This window comes from Apis cerana, linkage group LG12 (genome assembly GCF_029169275.1).
Source record: "Apis cerana isolate GH-2021 linkage group LG12, AcerK_1.0, whole genome shotgun sequence".
NCBI classification, from domain to species: Eukaryota; Metazoa; Arthropoda; class Insecta; order Hymenoptera; family Apidae; genus Apis; species Apis cerana.
The window spans coordinates 7,829,345-7,849,663 of NC_083863.1; the positions used below are offsets into that span (position 1 = coordinate 7,829,345).

At 20.5% G+C, this 20,319-nt stretch overlaps 3 protein-coding genes and 1 long non-coding RNA gene across 9 annotated transcripts; 1 reads left to right on the top strand and 3 right to left on the bottom strand.

Moving 5' to 3' along the window:
• Window positions 1-44: 44 nt before the first annotated feature.
• Window positions 45-8,211, bottom strand: LOC107998960 (putative fatty acyl-CoA reductase CG5065). 4 transcript variants are annotated; one of them, XM_062082892.1, is made up of 9 exons: window positions 8,145-8,211; window positions 3,897-4,117; window positions 1,869-2,032; window positions 1,653-1,788; window positions 1,385-1,584; window positions 1,064-1,316; window positions 783-973; window positions 419-676; window positions 45-337 (listed from the first exon to the last, which is right to left on the bottom strand). In XM_062082892.1, exons 2-9 carry the CDS (start codon window positions 4,110-4,112, stop codon window positions 202-204), a joined length of 1,554 nt encoding a protein of 517 aa, XP_061938876.1. In that variant the 5' UTR covers window positions 4,113-4,117; window positions 8,145-8,211; the 3' UTR covers window positions 45-201. The 4 variants fall into 4 exon arrangements, with proteins under 4 accessions (XP_061938876.1, XP_016914027.1, XP_061938877.1 ...); XM_017058538.3 differs by lacking the exon at window positions 8,145-8,211 and adding an exon at window positions 6,218-6,420; XM_062082893.1 differs by lacking the exons at window positions 3,897-4,117; window positions 8,145-8,211 and adding an exon at window positions 6,218-6,422.
• On the top strand, window positions 6,950-10,766 carry LOC133667062 (uncharacterized). Its single transcript, XR_009832173.1, has 2 exons — window positions 6,950-7,475; window positions 8,909-10,766. It is a non-coding gene; the product is annotated as an uncharacterized LOC133667062 (long non-coding RNA).
• Window positions 8,587-15,131, bottom strand: LOC107998963 (putative fatty acyl-CoA reductase CG5065). 3 transcript variants are annotated; one of them, XM_017058542.3, is made up of 7 exons: window positions 14,868-15,131; window positions 12,799-13,004; window positions 10,808-11,047; window positions 10,380-10,644; window positions 9,796-10,098; window positions 9,401-9,608; window positions 8,587-9,233 (listed from the first exon to the last, which is right to left on the bottom strand). In XM_017058542.3, exons 2-7 carry the CDS (start codon window positions 12,991-12,993, stop codon window positions 8,972-8,974), a joined length of 1,473 nt encoding a protein of 490 aa, XP_016914031.1. In that variant the 5' UTR covers window positions 12,994-13,004; window positions 14,868-15,131; the 3' UTR covers window positions 8,587-8,971. The 3 variants fall into 3 exon arrangements, with proteins under 3 accessions (XP_016914031.1, XP_016914035.1, XP_016914033.1); XM_017058546.3 differs by lacking the exon at window positions 14,868-15,131 and adding an exon at window positions 12,597-12,663 and having other exon boundaries at window positions 12,799-12,871; XM_017058544.3 differs by lacking the exons at window positions 12,799-13,004; window positions 14,868-15,131 and adding an exon at window positions 12,597-12,721.
• A 402-nt stretch (window positions 15,132-15,533) lies between these two features.
• Window positions 15,534-18,474, bottom strand: LOC107998962 (putative fatty acyl-CoA reductase CG8306). The gene is made up of 7 exons (XM_017058541.3): window positions 18,081-18,474; window positions 17,470-17,721; window positions 17,142-17,391; window positions 16,811-17,003; window positions 16,453-16,692; window positions 16,119-16,376; window positions 15,534-16,040 (listed from the first exon to the last, which is right to left on the bottom strand). The coding sequence occupies exons 1-7, from the start codon at window positions 18,270-18,272 to the stop codon at window positions 15,902-15,904; spliced, it is 1,524 nt and encodes a 507-aa protein (XP_016914030.2). The 5' UTR covers window positions 18,273-18,474; the 3' UTR covers window positions 15,534-15,901.
• Window positions 18,475-20,319: the final 1,845 nt, after the last annotated feature.

Genomic DNA, 20,319 nt, shown 5'->3' on the forward strand with positions numbered 1-20,319 from the left:
TTATTGCTTCCCAAAAAAGGAATATAGGAAGGTAAAATTCAAAATTTGATTTTATTTGAAAATATTTATTATTGAAAAAATAAATTTATTATATTAATTATTCTATTAATTAAAAAAAAACTATAATTCAATAAAAAAAAGATCCATAGTTTATTTCGTCGCATTAAAATTAAAATATTAAAAACTTTTTAATGCGAATAGTTAATATAGTAAAGTTCGAGTGACGAACAACCAACTTCCTATTAATAATGCTTTGAAACTCTCATTCCAGGATGCAAATACATAAATCAATAGTATCAAGAAAAATATTTTTGTTATTACATCAATCCAATACATGCTGCAATAAAAATTATATATATTAGTAATTAATAACTTTTTATAAAATTTTCAAAATTTAACTTTTCTAAATAGATTTTACATTCTTAAATGTCTTCGAGCAGCTGGTAAAGTTTCTGGTGGTTCGTTCAATATATAAATTCTTGCTGCTCTTATACATGTTTCAAAATATGCATCTATATCCATATCATCTCCATGTAATTGATATTTTCCATATTCCACAGGATTAAGTTTATCTCGTAGTTCCAAGAGATTTGAATTATCGAAGTCCCACTGATTGTTGGTATAATATTCAAAAACTTCGAAACCTTTTTGTATCCGACGTTGTACACGGCACATACTATTCATAATAAGAGTTTTATATCCTTTAATGTCGTTAAAATGATTTAATTTGGAAATAATTGATCATTTATAAATGAAAAATTATAATTTTCAAATATACTTACATTGGCTTATAGCCTGCAAGGAAAATAAGTGTATCTATGAAATAAGCGGGTATTATATGAAAGAAAAAAACACATATATTATGCATGAGTCTTGATTTTTTCATGCTTCCACCTGGATACCAAACAACCCCATTCAAAGGAACTTTTTCTGTTATTTTTCGACCTCTGGCAATGATTTCTGCCCATGATACCTAAAATTTTCATATTGAAATACATTAAATGTTTATTGTATATAAATATAAATTATTATTACTAATTAGAGATAATTAAAAATAATTTACCTTAAATTCATTACTGCTTGTAAGATTGTAAACTCTCTTTTCATGATCTTTACAATAGATGAAATTCCAAGAAATAGCAAGAATTGCATTTACTACAATATCAACAGGAAGATAATCAGCATAACTACTTTCATTACAATACATCGTTCGAATAACACCTTTTCCAGCACCAATCAAGAGTCCTGTTGGACCATTAATATTATCTGTCCATCCTGGAATTGGTTCTTTCCATATTGGTATAACTATACTTGGTCTAAGATTTAAAATAATTTTCGATTAAAAATATTTATTATTTTTATAAGCATTTATTTTTATTTATACCTTAATATAATTGCTGGAATATATGGCATTGCTTCTTCAACAAGGCTTTCTGATAAAGCTTTGGTAAAGGCATATGTATTAGGAAAATGTGCTAAAATTTTATCTGTCATAGCTTCAACTACATCATCATCCATCCATTCTACACATTTAATTATTTTATGAGGATCTCCAGGTGGTGGATATGGTTTTTCTTCTAAAACCTAAGAAAATAATTTTATGAAAAACGTAAGTATTCGTATTTAATTTTAAATATGATTAAAGATAATACTTTTTCTTCAAGATGACAATATGCTGTACTGATATAAGCAAATAATTTTAAATGTTTCATTTCTTTAGCTAATTCTAACATTTCTTTTGTACCACGCGTGTTTAATAGTACTGCTTTTTTCAACATTTCGTCAAACCTATAATAATTTAATGATCAAATTTAATATTATTTTTAATATCATAAATGTATGTTTTCAATACATTCATTTTATACTACCGTACTGAAGCAGCTGCGTGATATACAATATTAATATTTTCACAAAGCATTTTTCTATCTTCTAAAGAAAGACCAAGTCCAGGTAGGGATATATCTCCGTTTATAACAGTTACAGATTTTTTAAGTGTTTCTGCACCTCTTTGTTTTTTAACTTTTTCAAATAACTGAAATAATTTTTCAATTATAGTTTTTTGATAATTATTCATTAGTTTTATATAATACTTATAAATAATATATATATAATATATAATATAAATTGATGTATCAAATTCAAATTCAAATTTCAACAAGTAGAAATTGTTCGTTATAAAAGAAATTCTTTTTAAATATTATTTTATTTGTTTTATTTTTATTGTTTATTTATTTAACTAATTGATATTGTAAAACCATTAAAAATTTTTTAAGTTTAGATAGATAGTTATAAATAATTAAATATAAAATCTAAATACTATTATGTGTTTATATGAAATGATTCTTAGAATTGTTATTACGAATGATGTAATTAATAATTTCTTCATTAAAATATGTATATAATTACATATATAATTATTTTCTTTTACAGAAAAACAATCAACTGATACTAATTATAAGAACATTTTTACTTATAATTATAATTAATATAATATGATCAAATTCTTCAATCTTCATTGTATGTTATATGAGATGTGATTTGTATATGTATTATATGAGAGAATGAAGTCCAGAGATCAGCAACACAGAAGATGTGACATAACAGACCAGTTGAAAAATAAGAACTTTCACTAAAGTATAAGACTTGATAATAAGAGATAATAACCTTTGCCATCTTTTTCTCTATGATATGGCCTTGACTTCGTTCCTTTTTGTTGCAATACAGGAATCATATTTTTTACCGTACAAATCGTAGATTTCATTTTTAGTAAATTCGAAGAAATAAATAAGAGTTGCGTTAATCATCGGAAGCATTTTAAAACATTTAAAACATATAAAACATTTTTTTTAAGCATTTATTGCATTCTATCAAAGATGAAAATGACACTTTAACCATTAAATAACTCTTTTTTATTTGATTCATGACATCATATATTATATGTTAGCTAGAATATTCCTCATTATATTGATTATTACCTATAACATATGTCTTTTTTTTAATTATATAGAAATGTGATATAATATTCTATTTGTAAATGATTCTTGCTAATTTTAATAAATGAAAGAAATTTTTTTTAGATTTAAATAAAATATATAAGTTAATAATTTGAGAATTATAATTAAATCAGTTATAATGAATTACAATTTATATCTTTTTATCATAAAATATTCTAATAGAAACGATCAAACCTAAGTTGATTAAAATTTACAATATTTGCATTATGCCAGTCACTTTTATTTTTTACTTAGATTAAATTTGAAAAATTTTCTTTATTTTTTTCAATTGTATTTGATTTTAATCAATGTAATATATTTTTTTTTGTTGAATAAAATTTATCATTTAAATAATATTTTCTTGTTTAGCAATAGATTTGATAAAATATGAAATATTAAAGTTATTCTTATACAAGTAGTTTTGAAAAATTTCTTTTCTTTTCGACAGTGAAAATAAATTTTTCAATAAAAATGAGTATCAAGGTGCTTTTCTTGCACAATTTAATCTTTACATAATTAAACTTTCTCCATGTGTTTTACAAGATACGTGTTGCAATACCTTACGCATTAAAAAATCTACTCTTACTATAACACTATTATAATAGTTTCTAATATAAATTTAATAGAAATTATTTTTCATAAAATATTTTTTAATAATATATATATTTATTTATTTTTTTCAATTTATTCATTTAAACAATGTAATTATCTCAAGTATTTTTCTCAGAAATTAGATTAGAAAAAATTGCTTCAAACAATAATATATACAAAAAACTTGTTTGCGTGTTCATAAATGGTTGAATTGCTTTTTTACGTATTATCAACATAATATTATCAATATATATTAGATTAATAGAAAAAATTGAATAATCACATAAAATTCCAATAAGATCATATATTTACCGGTGAATTAAAAATTTCCTCTAAACGATATTTTGGATCTTTTTCTTTTTTCGTTCTGATCAACATATAAATTTGTTTTATGTCCGGTAGACATCTGAGAAATTTTTCAACAACGACTTTTCCTAAAAATCCAGTGCCACCAGTGATTAGGATATTTTGATTTTTGAAAGATTCTTCTATTCTATCAAATATCTCTTCCACTTTTGATTCTGCCATCGTATCTAATCAAAAAATAATTATGATTATAATATGTAAATTTTTAATATAGATAAATATATAATTTTTAAAAAATAAATATTATATTTATTTTATTATATAATTAAAAAATAATTTTTCATATTATATTTATATTATATTCTAAGAATTAAATGTAATTCCAATGTATATCTAAAAAAAGAATTATCGTTGACGTTATACTTAATGAAAAATTATAGTGTAAATTTCAAAAATTGCGATGTATTAAATAATATTAATATAATAATATATATATCGAATTTGATATATATATATCAGTATTAGTATTAAAATATGTCAAAATAGTATAATATATTTCCTTTATTTCGTATTCAATTTTTATTTCTATTTGTATGCATATAAGAATTCAGTTCATTCAGTTTTTCAAACAGTATTACATATGCAAATATATTTTTTCTAAGAATTTAAATAACAATAAGTTTTCAATAGTAAGTAATCCATTATTTTATTACTTTGGCTGATCATTTTAAACAAAACATGTTAATAATTATATCTTTGTCTATATATATATATATATATATATATTATATGTAATATGATAGTTTCGCAATAATAATTAATTGTCAGTCAGATAATTAAAGCAAATGTAGCAAAAATTGAACAATTTAAACATCAATAATGATTGCAATTATCAAGATAATGATCGTAAATTATAATAGTGGAAATAATATCACTAATATTAGAATTATATTATTATATCCCGCAAGGAAGACCGACGAGTTTCCAGACTTATCTTATTTTGTCTTGAACTCGTTGAGTCTTTTGGGTGGTGGCGTACCCACGGACCTGAGCCAAATATGAATTTTTCTTTTTCAATTAAGATACTTATAACTTTTTCTGAATTCAATAGCGATGAAATCTTGAATGTTTCAAATTATTTTAACATATATTATAGCGTAAAAATATTTTGAATATTTTTAAAAATTTAAAAAAATATAAATTGAAATTTGAAAGCTAAATTAATAGATATTGATTTAGAAAAAAATTATAAAGTATTAAAATTAAGTAGAAATGGATATATAAATTGTTTTATGAAATGAAATTTGCATAAAAGAACAAACATTATGGTTATGCAAACATCATGAGATGGCGTAATAACTTTTACAGTGATGTAAAAATATAATCGTGTTGACAGAGAAGCTTGGATACTTTGGAAAAAATCTTTATATTAAAAAATTCCATAAATTTACTGCTTTTTAATTGAAAAATTTTTTTTTTATTTCTATTTCGCTGATTTTTGAATAAGCGTTACATAATAAAGCCTGAATTATTAATTTTTAAATGTATTTATTATATAAGTGATGCAGTCAAGATCATATAGTTTTTTATGATTTTATAAAAACATTTTAAAAATTTAATAGGAAATTGTTATTATTTTAATCTTTTGTTATTGAATCACATGTTGAAATTTAATTTGGCATATTAAATATTTTTTAATTATCTAATTTAGAATAATTGAATAATTAAATGCGTAATATTCAATAATACTCAACAATGTTATCTAATATTGATAATATATTGATAATATTAATAATATTGAGTATTTAATATCTAATATTTTATATTCTATTGACATAGTTTTTAATTTAATAATAATATAATTTAATAATAATATAATTTAATAATAATAAATCACAAACTCTTTAAAATAAACCATAAATAACTTTAAAATAAATTTAAATAATTTTAAAATAAGTTGAATCATTCTATTATTCATTGAAAAATTTCGATTACTATTACTTTTAAATATTGCTTCACTTAGAATGTTTTCATATTCATTGGTTTTCAATAATTATTTTTAATCATATAATTACAAATTTAAGAAAATTTAATGTTTTAGACTGATAAATTAATTATTATATATTTAGCATATCTACACTTTTTTATTCATATAAAAGATTTATAAAAAATAAATCTAAATAAATCTAAAATAATAAACAAACAAAGATAATAAGAAACAAAATTAAATTTTATTATCTAAAGAAAAACACTAAAATTTAGTTAAATTGTATTTCAAAAATAAGATGAAAAAAAAAGATTATATACTTTCAATATCGAATACTTACTTTTAAAAATAAAAAAAAATCCTCAAGCTTATTTCTCAAAATTCACAAATGAATAATTGATGAACAAAATGAAACACGACTGTTACTTTACAAGTGACCGGCTTTGGTCAATCGGTGTTACTTGGACGGTGAGCACGATACAGACTGAGAAAGCGTAATGTTGGCCCAATATTTTCTTAGATGATCTCAATGTACTCCCTATTTACTTTCGTATGCTCCGTTCGGTTGCTCTCCCATTCTTATTCAAGAGAATAACTCGATATTTAAACTATATAATTGTTCATATATATATATTCGGTCATATTTTATAATCGACATTTTAATTTTCGTAATTTTATTGAAATTTTTTGAAGAATATGTGAATAAAAGAATATGTGAATAAAGATATATTTATAAATTGATATAATTTACTTTAATATTAAATTTTGAATATATTAGAATAAATGTAGATAAATTCTTATAAATATCAATTATCAATATTCACATTAGAACAATTAATTTTAATTTCGATTTTTTTTTCTCTTAATAAAGTAAGATTAAAATTAGATAATTTAAAATTAATATAACATAATTCAAATTATAATATAATTTAATTTAATTAATATAATTAAAATTTAATGCAATTCAATTTAATTAATGTAATTCAAATTTAATGCAATCTTTAATTTATTAATATATAATACTGTTCAAAAGTTAATGACGTATAATATGTATGTATATTTACTTTAACTTGCAACGTTTACAAAAAATAAATTTACGAATTTGAAAATGTAAGGATTTAAAATAACATAAAAATATTAAATCTTAATTAATTGATAATACAATTAATTTAAAATATTGATCTTGAAATTATCATAGATAACACTTTGATATGCAATTGACATAATTTTTTTTTACAGTCCTTTTTCTTCAATTAAAAAAAAAAACATTAAAAAAAATAAATTAATGTCAAAAAATAAATTAATATAAAACAAAAAAATATAAAATATGAAACAAAACTATTTTTGTTCGAAAAAAAAAAAATATATATATATATGTAATATATCTACAACGATAGTTAAAGAGTGAGAGTTGAAATGAAAAAGTGAGAGTGAAAATGTAAGTGCTGGGGAAAAAAAGAGAACATGCACGAGTGAGAACGAAAACGGATGAGCAAGACGAGCATAAGATTTCGACACTCTGGATTCTACCGGATTCGTGTGCTTTCATGATTTTTCGTTACATTTTCATATAAATCGTTCGTTGACTAAAGATGCATGTGTGTATGATAAAAGTATTCAATTAATCATTAAGTATTCAATTAATATTTTTTTTTATATTTATCGATATTTGATTACAAACTTTTGTTGGCAATTCTTTTGTAATTTATATATATATAAATTCTTATACATATCATTCTTATACAATCCTGTATAGTTGTTGGATAATTTTATTCTTTACGTTCTTTATATAACGCGCAAAAAAATAATATAAAAAATATATAAAAAACAGACAGATTAAAATTTATTTTATTTATTAATATTTAGAATGTTGATCTAAACTATAAATTATGAAACAATAACTTTAATTTAATATTAATATTTCCAAATATTTCTATAACCTAAAATCATTTTTATAATCTTATAACTTATGAAACATTTTATTTAAAAAATATTCGTTCTTTGAAAAATAAGTTTTTGAAGAAACTTTTTGATCTTTTAGAGTAAAAGATTTCATAATGTACGAATAGTGTGAAAATGAAATTCAAATATAATTTTACTTGATACTTGTAAAAACGATTGTTTTTTAGATTGAGATGATATTATAATATACTATGGATTAGACATATATAGTAGATATGACGAATCTCTAAGCGAAAACTTTTCTATTTCAAATATTACTTCAAATATTTGCATAACTAAGAAATGACGAGAAAAGAATATTTCACCTGAGAGATTGTAGAAACAGACGTGTCGCGTGAGAGCAAGAATTTCGAAATTTCAAAATGTCATGACTTGATTAGATCTATAATTGCGGTCAAGAATTTGAAAATTTAAATAATCATATTATTAGAAATTTTTTTATACTGATTTAAATTGTATTAATTCAAAATTTTTCTCTAATAGGAAATATACTATGAGATTACTTTAATTAAAAAAAAAGAATTAATCTTTGAAAATAATTTTGCATTACGTTATTGATAATGATATCATATATAATATAATGGTTGATACCATTTCTTTATCATACTTTATTTGTTGATATATTTTTTACAAATTAAATAAAATCTTTATTTATTTCATTGAAGCACCTAAATCAAATTCTTATAAATATTCTATTATATATTATAAAACTTATTATTATTATAAAACTTAATTATTAAAACAGTCTTTTTACGTCTTTTAAGAAATAAATATATTTATTATTATAATAAATATCTTAAAATATAATAGTATCTTAAAAATATCATAATTGCAAATGCATATTCTATGAAAACAATAAACAATATTATATTAAATAATAAATTATATAATAATATTTAATAACATATTAAATAAACAATATTATATCTTATTAAAGAATCATTATCTCATTGTATACAATAAAGTAAAATAATTAACTGATAATAATTATGAATGTAATGTAAAACAATTTTTATAGCATTTGAGAATAAAATAAAATAAAAATAAAGAAATATATTGTCATTTTCAGATAAAATCGATTATTATACAATATATCTATAATTTGTTAAGTTCAAACATGGTCGAAATCTGTTTAGATGAATTTATCCAAGAATAGAAACCATATAAAGAAGATTGTAAATCCGATCTTAACAAACCAATCAGCAAAATACAAATATCTAATAACTTTTCGTGCACGAGGTATGGTAGAAAGATCATCTTTTAAACAATATTGTCTAACGCCTAATATATATTTCAACATGTAACTATCCCAAGATATAGCTTTTGTATCCATAAAGAATTTTTCTCTATCAGATGAATTTAGTTCAAGTTGCAATTTTTTCATGCGATCATTTCTGAAAATCGAAATTAAATTAGAATAAAATTTTAATCTTAATATAATGTATTATAATTTATCATAAAATTAAAGAAATTAAAATTCTCAATGATCATAAAAAAATCCGAAAATTTACAATTTAGGTAATTTATTGAAAATTTAAAAAAAATATTTCTGCATAATTACCGAAATTCCCATTCTTTAGTAGTATAATATTGTATCAATCCTATACCATTGTTAACTTTTTGATGCACTCTTATTAAAAATGGTTTATTTCCAGTTAGAAAAATAATAATATCTATAAAAATTGCAGGTATATAATGGAATAAGATCACGCGTAACCAATGGTAAAATTTTAATGTGGTAATACTTCCACCTGGATACCATAGTAAACCTTAAAATAAAATTTATAGATTAATTTTAGTTAAATATATAGATTAAAACATTAATTGTTTTTTATACATAGAATTATTATTATAAATTGATTTATAAATATTATTTTATTTACTTCATTGATATAGAAAATTGATTCGTTTTATTAATTATATTGTGGAAATATATATTATAATTTTTTTATTAACCTGTGAATGGATACATTATGGTATATTTCTTTCCAGTATCTACAGCATAACCCCAAGAAATCGGATTTTCAAGTCCTGAAGTAATGTTCATAAATATTGGTTTTTCAGGTTTTTCTCTTCCTACTTTCCATGCCAATCCAATCATCGCATTAATCGCCATATCACAGGGAATTAGATTCAATAAGTAATTGTAATTACAGAGAACAGTTCGTATTACTCCTTTTCCAGCACCTACCATTAAACCTGTTGGTCCATTCATGTTGTCAATCCAACCAGGCATTGGTTCTTTCCATGATGCGACCACTAAAATTTAAATTAATTTATAAGAAATTATATTAAATATTCATAAATTTTAGAATCATATTGCACGTTTAATATAAAAAAGTATAGTTCAAAAAATTAAAAATAATAAAAATCTTTTAATATTTTTGAATCTTTTAAAATAAAGATGCGATATATATTAATACATAAAAAAAATTTAATATGTAATAGAAAGTTTATTTAAAAAAGTATATAAAAGTATTAAATGTAAAAGTATGTAAAAGTAATAAAAAAATATGTAATAAAAAAAATCTAAAATTTACCTATAGAAGGTCTTGCAACACCTGCAGGTAGACCACTTTTCTGCACCAAATCTTCAGCAAGTGCTTTACTAAAAGCATAAGTGTTCGGTAATCCTTGTAATATTTTTGGTGTCATGGCTTTCTGAAAATCATCTGTCGTATCATTTACTATTTTTATAATTTTTTCAAGTTCTATAGGAGCAGGATAATTTCTTTCTTCAAGTACAGATTCATTACAGTGACAGTACGAAGTAGAAACATGAATGAAGGATTTTAAATGCTCCATCTTAAAATAAAAATAAAAAAATCAAATGTCATAATGTCAAAACAATGTTTTAAAGAAAAATGGTAATTATTTTTTTACTCATAAAATTAGAAATAATTAAAATAAATATTTTTAATTTAAATAATTTTATATTCTTAATTTCATAAAATTAATAAATATGTACCTCTTTTGCTAGATTTATAACATTCTTAGTACCTAGAGTATTTATTGTTATTGCCTGTTTTAATGTCAAATCGAATTTAACATTTGCCGCCATGTGAAAAATTATGGAAACTTCTTTTAATAATCTCTGTTTATCGATAGTCGATAAAGCAAGATGTTCGTCAGTAGTATCACCCTGTATTAATTTAATTTTTTCTATTTTTTCAGGATATTTTTCTTTAATTATTTTAAGTGGATTTTCCTGAAAAATTAATCAATTTATCATATATTTATATAACAAAAATATATATGTTATGAAATTAAAATTTTTATACAATCATTCCAATGCGCAATTCTCATTCAAAACAGTAACAAAAAAAGTAGTTGGATTGAGAACGGAAGCGATTTCTTCATATAAAAATGCAGTTTAATTATTTATGTGCATGTATTTCTGTTATATTGAATATATATTCTTAGTGATTTTCTAGGATATCTTAAAATCACATATAGTGAAATTACTGCATACCATAAGGTCCCTTTCACTTTCGTTCATGTATTATTACAAATATATCTTATTAAATTATTAATATAAATAAATATTTTTAAGCTATTGTAATATCAATTAAGTAATAAAACAAATAATATAAATGATATATTTAATGCAAAATCAATAATAATAGTATATAATAATTTATAATTTTTCATGAAAAATATCATAAGATAAAATTTCTAAATAATTTTTTTGAATATAAATTGATTGGTATTTTTTTGATTGATTCATAATCGATAATTGAAATTATCAAATCATAATCGTTGAATCTTTTGTATTGTTCAATTCCGGTTAGTAATATTTGAAATAAAAAATACGAAAATTTATCTAAAATTACTTCAACTGATAATTAAATAGCTATAATAATTTATTTTTTATTATTTTTTATTATATTAATAAAAATAGCTTTAATATTTTATTAATAAATTTTAATTAATAATTTTAATTAATAAATTTATTTAATATATTTTAAATAAATATTTTCTATTTATATATTTATTGCCATAAAATAAATGAAATACGTAAAGTCCTTAAATATTATTTTAATTTAACAAAACTATCTCCAGTAATTTCCAATACTTTTTACATGAAATGTACACAGTAGTGGCATTGTTGCTTTTTCTTTTAATTTTTTTGTGAGTATTACTCATGACATACATTTGTATATACCTTATATTCATTGTGGGATATACCAATCTATTATTAACTAAAATACTTAAAGATATTAAAAAGGACTAGAAATAAATGAATTTTAAAAAATTTTTCATTGGAATTGAAAAATTTAATTTTTTTCAAAATAAAAACTTTAAACAAAAATTTCCAATTTTATTTTTTTAAACGAAACTATATATATATTTTAAAAATTAACGTTTACATTAATTTAAAAAATACATGAACATATAAATCTGGACATTTTAAATTAAAATTAAAATTAAAGTTAAAGACACAAACAATCTTAATTTGTTAAGGGAGTTATTTCTTAATCAAAAACTCGTTTTTATACAAAATATTTAATAACAAGGTTAAATTTTAGTTAGATCAATTTTTAATTCGTGCAAAATAACAAAATATTAAATAATAAAAAAATGATAAGTAAAAAGTTAAATATTTAGAACATTGACAAATTGAACGAAAAGTTAATCTTTTCTTAATAATGTCATTTTATAAAGAAAATAACAATAAATAATAATAAATAAGATATTTTAGCTTGTTCTAAAAAAAAAAGATAGTATTAAACCTGATATCTCTGAAATTTCACTACCTCCATATATATGACGTACCGCTCGAAATCATTTAATGTTTGTTGCCTTTGTGAAATTTTCAAATTTCTGGAAACATTAGAAAGCTTTTAAAAGGAATGTTGTTTTCTTTTGATATAATTTGTTCCTAAAATTTATTTTAAAGCACTATGAGTTGTAATAATTTTTTAATTTAATTTTAATATATCGTAAAATATCTCGTACTTTTATCATATATTGCAGCCTAGATTGCGGATCAACATCTTTCTTTTTTCTAATTAATACAAAAATATTTTCAAGATGATCGCAGCTGACCAACAGTTTATAGATTAAAACCTTTCCCATAAAACCAGAACCGCCAGTGATGAAAACATTTCGACCTTGAAGCCATTCCGAAATAGATGGTATGTCTGATGCCATTTTTAGAAAAGCTGTAAGAGGAACAAAATGACCTTGAAAAAAAATCTCCAAAGAGTAGTTAAACCTGTTTATAAAAGATAACTGCGTATTTAAACACGTATTTTTAATTAGATATTATAAATTTGTAAATGTAAATTTTTCTCATTCTTTTCCTTATTTTAATATAAATTATAATTTCATTTACTTATTATTAGATTAAAATTTGAATACAATTACAATTTTTATTTTTGTATTCTCATATTCAAGGTATAAAAATATAATTATATGATATAATATATATATATATATTATATTATATTATATAATTATTGAATATTATATGTATATTGCAGTTTTCGTTTTCCTTTTGGATATCGAATAACATGGAAAGATTCATAAGATTGAATAAGAAATATTCCAGAACATGGAAAGATTGAATAAATTGAAAATTTTTAAAGTAGAATGAAACAAAAAAATCTAAGTATAAAGAATAATACTATTAATTTTATATTAAACATAAGAAATATAATAAACATAATAATAAAAAATTTTTCATAATGAAAATTTTTCATAATTGGGAACAATCAATCACTTTATATCAGGATAATTGATAAAAGAGAGAGAAAATATAATTTAATCAGAGAAAATACAAAATATTTTATATTTTATATTTTGGTATAAAAACAAACATCTATTCACATTATTAATAATTCAAAGTATTTTGTACTCTACAATGCACGGATGTTTGTTTTGATTTTTAGAAATTTTGCCATCGTGCTTGGAATATTATTAAAAATAAAAAAGATTGCATGAATATTGCTTTAAATTTTATAGAATATATTGTACAATATACATAATATTTATTACTCAAATCTTAAAAATTATAATAAATCGATGGTATTTTGATCAATTCAATATATGATTTTTTAATATATTTTATCAAAATTGTATATAATATATACATGGCTGAAAAGAAATCAAATTTACAAAAAATGCGGATTTGATTAATTGATTTTCATAAATTCAATATATTCATAGAAATAAACATACATAATAACAAAATGTCATTTTTACGATTAAATTTATTTTTAACTATATTATAAATAAATATTTTTTAATAATATATTTATATATCATATTATAATAATAAAATATTGATGAACAAACGAGTAAAATATCTCTTGTACTTCTTATGCACATATATTTCTTCCTGCTGCAAAATTTTTTACATCATATAATATATTTCTTTTTCTGCAATATTAATTTTTTTCGATCATGTAAAATTATTTCTTATTGTTATTTTTTTTTTATCATTTTGTGACAGAAAAATAGAAAGGAATTTCTTACGCGATAACATTGATTGTTAATTATTAAAAGTCGCTTTGTTACAATATTAGTTATTTTTAATTATATAAAGATATTTGAAAAATCCAAATTTTTTTTTATTTTTTTGTTTTAATATTTTTATTTAATTTTAGTGAAATTTCGATGAAATTGCTGTACTTTTTTTTTAATTTATATATTTTTTAAATTTATACGATTAATCATATATAATATAGAATATCTTATTTTAAATTAATTAGTTTATTTTAAATATAACACAAATTAATTATTTGTGTTAAAAATTACTTTGAAGTCAAACAATTCAGTTATATCAATTTTTTTAAGAACGATCAATCAATCGTATTATTCAATCAGAAAATTAAAAAAACTAAATGAATTTTTATTATCTATAAACTTGCTCATTATAAATTAAATTACTAATCAATCTATGCAAATGATATTCCATAGTTTTTCAATTAATCTATTCTCTAGTAATATATATCATTCTCCATAATTTATGCAACTCTATACTGTTTGATCGTAATTTTATAACATCATATTGCGATACATACCTTACGAAAGATGATAAATAAACAAATAAATAAAAATCAATCACGAAAAATTCTCAATATGCACAATTTTTTATCACTTTTCACAATTCTAAAAAATTGCATCAAATAATTAATAATATATAAAACAAAAAGATGAAAGAAAACGAAATTAACTGTTTTTTCAATTCAAGCAGCGATCGATGAATAACAGAAACGAAGAAAAAGATCCTTGATCATAAGAAAGCAACGAGAGGTTCTGACAAAATGGCTAGTACGTTCGCTATAAATATCTGTGTGGTGGGAATTTATAGGATAGAAGGTATCAAGAGATTGGTAATTCTTCGACTTAATAAAAATATAGTAAATATCGATTGATCATATTTATTCATTTTATTTCATTCAATACATATCATTTTGTTTGTCATGATTGGATGTTGGTTGAAATAAGATGAATTAAATATCATAGAAATCTATTCACCTAAATCTCAAATTAATTCGAATGAAATAGCGCGAAGATTAGATGCGCGCGCAAGCTGATTTACTGGTTTAGTTAGCGCAGCCTTAATGAAACAAATGAGATTTGAATTACTTTAACATTTAAACTTCATTTTTAATTGTTTCATAAATCATATCGATAGTTCGAATTTATTGTTTTATTATATATTTTTCAAACAAAAAATCCAGAAAAATGAAAAAGGTATTTCTTTATTAATTTTTAATTTTGAAGAAATTTATAATATAATTTTTATTATAAGTTATACATTATAATTTTTTTAATACAAAATTAAATTATTTAAAAAATATACTATATATATTAAATAACATTACTTTCCAACACCATTTTTAAACAAAAATATATAAAAATTTTAAATACTGTCTAATACTATTAATACTATTAATACTAATAATACTAATAAGTTTTATCATTTTTTTCATATCATAAAAAGCAATGTTTGTAATATATATTAATATATATTTGAATTATGTTAAAATATTATAAGTTATCAAATATACTTTATATAGAAATATAGTTTGATTTAAATTTTATATATAATTTAAAATTGATCAAAAAGAAAATAAGTAAATGGAATAATGAAACCAGTTTTAGTCCATGTAGTAGCAAAAATAGTTTTAACCAGCCACCAAATAAGTCCTAGCAATGCAAATTGTAAACCCACATGAGCAACTAATAATCTAAAAATATTAAAAAAAATGGATTTTATATTAATATATCATTTTTTTTAATAAAACAAAAAAACGAAAAAGACTCACATTTTATTTTTAAATCGGGCTCTTGCCAATGTTTTTGGTGATTCTTTATTTAAGTATGTTCTAACTCCTTGTGTTAAATTAACAAAATAATCTTCCCATATCAATGGTTTAATATCTAAATTGAAGAGATTTTTATCAAGATCAGATAAAGAATTATGTAATTCAATTGTGCGAGTGTTATAAAATTTCCATTCAGTAAAGATAAATTTTTCTAGTCGATTCAATGAGTTGTTAATATTTGTATGTAATCGTACCAAACTATGAAAACATAAATATTCTTATTAATTTTATTTATACATAATTTTACATGAAATTATTATAATTTATAACTTACATTGGTCGTCCACCAGCTAATTTTGTAACTGTATCCAAAATATATGCTGGAATTAAATGCACAAATATTGCAGAAATCTTAAATAAAAAAATTGAAGACAAAAACTTAAGATGTGGATACCAAACTGCACTTTGCAATGGATATGTATGTAAATAATTATTGATTTTTGATTCTATAAAATTCCATTTAAATGGATTACATGTACTAGATGTACAATGATATACTTTCAACTCTTTATTTCTATAACAAAAAAATATTATTGAAATAATAGTGAAATAATTTCAGAATAATAAATAAAAATATGATATTATACATAGATATTAATTGTAATTCATTTTCATTAGAAATTTAAACATACCTATCTTGATTAACAGCATAAGCAGCAATTATAATATTGTTTACAACAATATCTACTGGAATATAATCATAAATTAATTCTTTTGCAACTGGTAATCTTCTTACAACACCTTTGCTAGCACCCATTAAAAATCCTTGAGGTCCATTTTTTGATATTGTCCATCCAGGCATTGGTTCTTTCCATGATCCTATAACTTTAAATATAAAACATTTAAAATACATAATATTTAAAATTATATATAATTATAATAATTTTTTTTCTTTAAATTTTATTTTTAATAAAATTACTAAATATAAATATTTAAAAACATTTTCATATTTAATATACATACTCATTGATGGGCGTACAATAGCAGCAGAAATACCACCATTTTTAACTTCATGTTCAGCTAAATGTTTTGTAAATGTATAAGAATTTGGATGATCTTTTATTATATGTTGTTTTTTAGTTTCTAAAGTTTTATTATCTAATTTTTCTTCAAGTTCAAATAATTCATTTACATCATATGGTGCAGGATATAGATATTCTTGTACTTCACATAATGTTGAATTTACATATGCACTAGAAATATGTACTAGAGCCTGTACAATAAAAAGTAAAAAGAAATTATACTTCAATAAGTAAAAAATAAATTATGATCATTTAACTAAATATTTTACTTTGAGATCTCTTATTTCTTGACAAAGCTGTATAACTCTTCGTGTACCCAATAAATTAATATTTATATTAGTTTTTAAATCTGCTTCAAAATCTAATGTTGCTGCAGAATGAAAAACAATTTGAACCTCTTCGACAAGAGTTAACCTATCTGAAGATGATAATCCTAAATTTTCTTCTCCTATATCACCAGCCACAGGAATTAATTTTTTCAAAAGTTCTATTTTATTTTCTTCTTTTAATCTATCAAATACCTAAAATAACAATATATGTAAAATAAAAGAATATAATATAATTTAAAATTAATTAATATCATTTATTATTTTAATATTTATGAAATAACTTTAACATATGTAACTTTTTAAAGTTAAAGTCATATAAAAAAATCTCTAATTTATATATATATATTATATAATTTTGACACACAATTATATTTTAAAATAATAATGAATGAAAATATTTTCATATTCAAAATTAATATTAAATAATTATTGAAAAAATATAAATATTTTGATACTTTTTACATAAAATAAGATAAATAAAAATTGTGATTCAAAGAAAAAATTAATATTCAGTAATATCATATAACATATAAATAATATATATTTCTTACCGAATTTTTTTTAAACTCTTCCAATCTTTCATTTATTTGTTTTCCTTTTTTTGATCGTAACAACAAATAAATATTTTTTATATCAGGAATGGATCTCAATAATTTTTCGATTAAACAAATTCCGAGAAAGCCTGTTCCACCAGTAATAAAAATAGTTTTATCACTGTAAAAATCAATCACGTTTGATACCATTATAATTTGCTTTTACAATATTTTTATTTTAAAAATTTCACAAGTACAGAAACTTATGTTCTAACTGTAAGAAATGAACGTTGAATGTTGAGTGAGCCACTATACGTATAATAAGTTCTTATAATGTAACACGAATTCACCACTACTTGTTCAAGAAAATGTAAATTATTCGACCAATAGTGACGTGGATTTATGTCGATGTATATTATGTCTATTTAACTCATTTAGTGACGATGAATTCGCGTAATATTTATTCGCTTTTTGGATAATATTTTTGGATAATATTGAAATTATAAAAAAAAGTAATTAAATATATTCAAATAGATAATTCGAGATATTTGTTTTTTTTTTATTAAAAAAAAATTTTCACTAAAAATAACAAAAGAGTAATGATAATTAATCTTATTTTTTTGATACTAATATATTATAATTTGATATTGTGTTAATTATGTCAATTATAATCTTAATTAAATATGTAATAAAAAATATAATATAGTTAAACAATCTTTCAATGAAAAAAATATATATTTCGAAAAATATATTAAATATTAAATATTTTTTTGTTTATAATATAATGAAACAATTTTATTCATGATTATTTTATCATTTTTAATACTTTAATTTTTACTTTAAGTTTAATTTTCTTTAATTTTTAATAGTATAATTTAAAGTATATTGTATCTTATTATATATTCTTTTTCATTTGTTTATTCATTATAAATATTATTTTTTTAAAAAATTTAAAAAATTTAATAAATAATTTGAATTGGAATTGATATGATTTGGAAAATCAAATTGTTTAAATAATACACAATATTCATATTATATTAACATTTAATATATGCATATTATATCATGTATAGCTAATAAGCAAATTTTCTAATATTCTTAAAATAAATAATTTTTAATTTATTGATATAATTATTTGAGATCAAATAAGAGTTTAATTGTTATAATTATATTATATAAATATAATTCATTTATATTCAATAAGTGCATTGTTTTTATATACATAAATATGAAAAATCATATGATATAATGATATAATGTTCAATCGATAATAACTAATATTCTAGATATTTCATAGTCAATTCAAAAACAAAAACTTAATTTGAAGTTCTTGTTCCTCTTAATTACTAATTGCAATGAATTATGCAGTAAATGACAAAGGAAAAAAGAAGAGAGAAATATTCACTAAATGTTAAGAGGTATATGAAACTTATATGTAAAAAAATTAATATTGATAATTGATTAAATACATACAAGAAAGATGACAAAAAATGAGACATCTTAAAAATAATAAGATCATTGCACTGATTTTGATATGTTGAAATATTGACAGAAATTAAAATTATATTATAATTTCACGTTACTATTCGATATAAATTATTTCAATATACTAATTATAATACTATAAATCATTGTTTTACTTATTTAAAAAAAATTAAAATTTATATTTTTTTCAAACTTGTATCGAACAGTTACAAGTATTGTCATTCATGTTTTAGTCAATAGATGTCAGATGAAGCATATTTTAGCCAAGATTATAAAGAAATGAAATACGGTATTATATTACTAATTTATTATTAATATTCTAAAATTTTACCATGATAATTGTTATAAAAAATAATTGAAGTAGTAATTATAATATTAATTTATAATATTATAATATAATATTAATTTTTTGTAAGACTCTTTATGATTGATACTCTGCATTGCTTGGAAATTGATTTTTCTCTACCAAATCTTGTATGATTTTAATTTTTAAGGTGATATTTTTAAAATCATATTTTTAATATTTATATATTTTAATTGTTGTACTTATCACTGAATATTTATAAGATATTCGGTGTTTTTTATTAAACAATAACATGTATATTAAAACATTATAGAAATATATATGTATGTAAATATAAACCCATATTTTCTTAAAAACTGTTTTAAAATTAAATCTTATTTTAATATCATTTATTATATAATTCATTAATTAAATTTTATATAGTGGAATTCGTAGTAATTAATCATTATAGATGTAAATGCAAATACA

Bases quoted from the DNA above. Each gene is read 5' to 3' on its own strand.
- LOC107998962 (XM_017058541.3), bottom strand. From the start codon at position 18,272: ATGGTATCAAACGTGATTGATTTTTACAGTGATAAAACTATTTTTATT. The intron at 17,004-17,141 runs GTATGTATATTA...TTATATTTAAAG, and splicing joins TATTGTACGCCCATCAATGA to TTATAGGATCATGGAAAGAA. The intron at 16,693-16,810 runs GTATGTTTAAAT...TTTTTGTTATAG, and splicing joins TATGCTGTTAATCAAGATAG to AAATAAAGAGTTGAAAGTAT.
- LOC107998963 (XM_017058542.3), bottom strand. From the start codon at position 12,993: ATGGCATCAGACATACCATCTATTTCGGAATGGCTTCAAGGTCGAAAT. The intron at 10,645-10,807 runs GTACATATTTAT...TTTTATTTTAAG, and splicing joins TTATAAATCTAGCAAAAGAG to ATGGAGCATTTAAAATCCTT. The intron at 9,609-9,795 runs GTTAATAAAAAA...TTTTATTTTAAG, and splicing joins CATAATGTATCCATTCACAG to GTTTACTATGGTATCCAGGT.
- LOC107998960 (XM_062082892.1), bottom strand. From the start codon at position 4,112: ATGGCAGAATCAAAAGTGGAAGAGATATTTGATAGAATAGAAGAATCT. The intron at 1,585-1,652 runs GTATTATCTTTA...TTATTTTCTTAG, and splicing joins ATTGTCATCTTGAAGAAAAA to GTTTTAGAAGAAAAACCATA. The intron at 338-418 runs GTAAAATCTATT...TTTTTATTGCAG, and splicing joins GCTCGAAGACATTTAAGAAT to CATGTATTGGATTGATGTAA.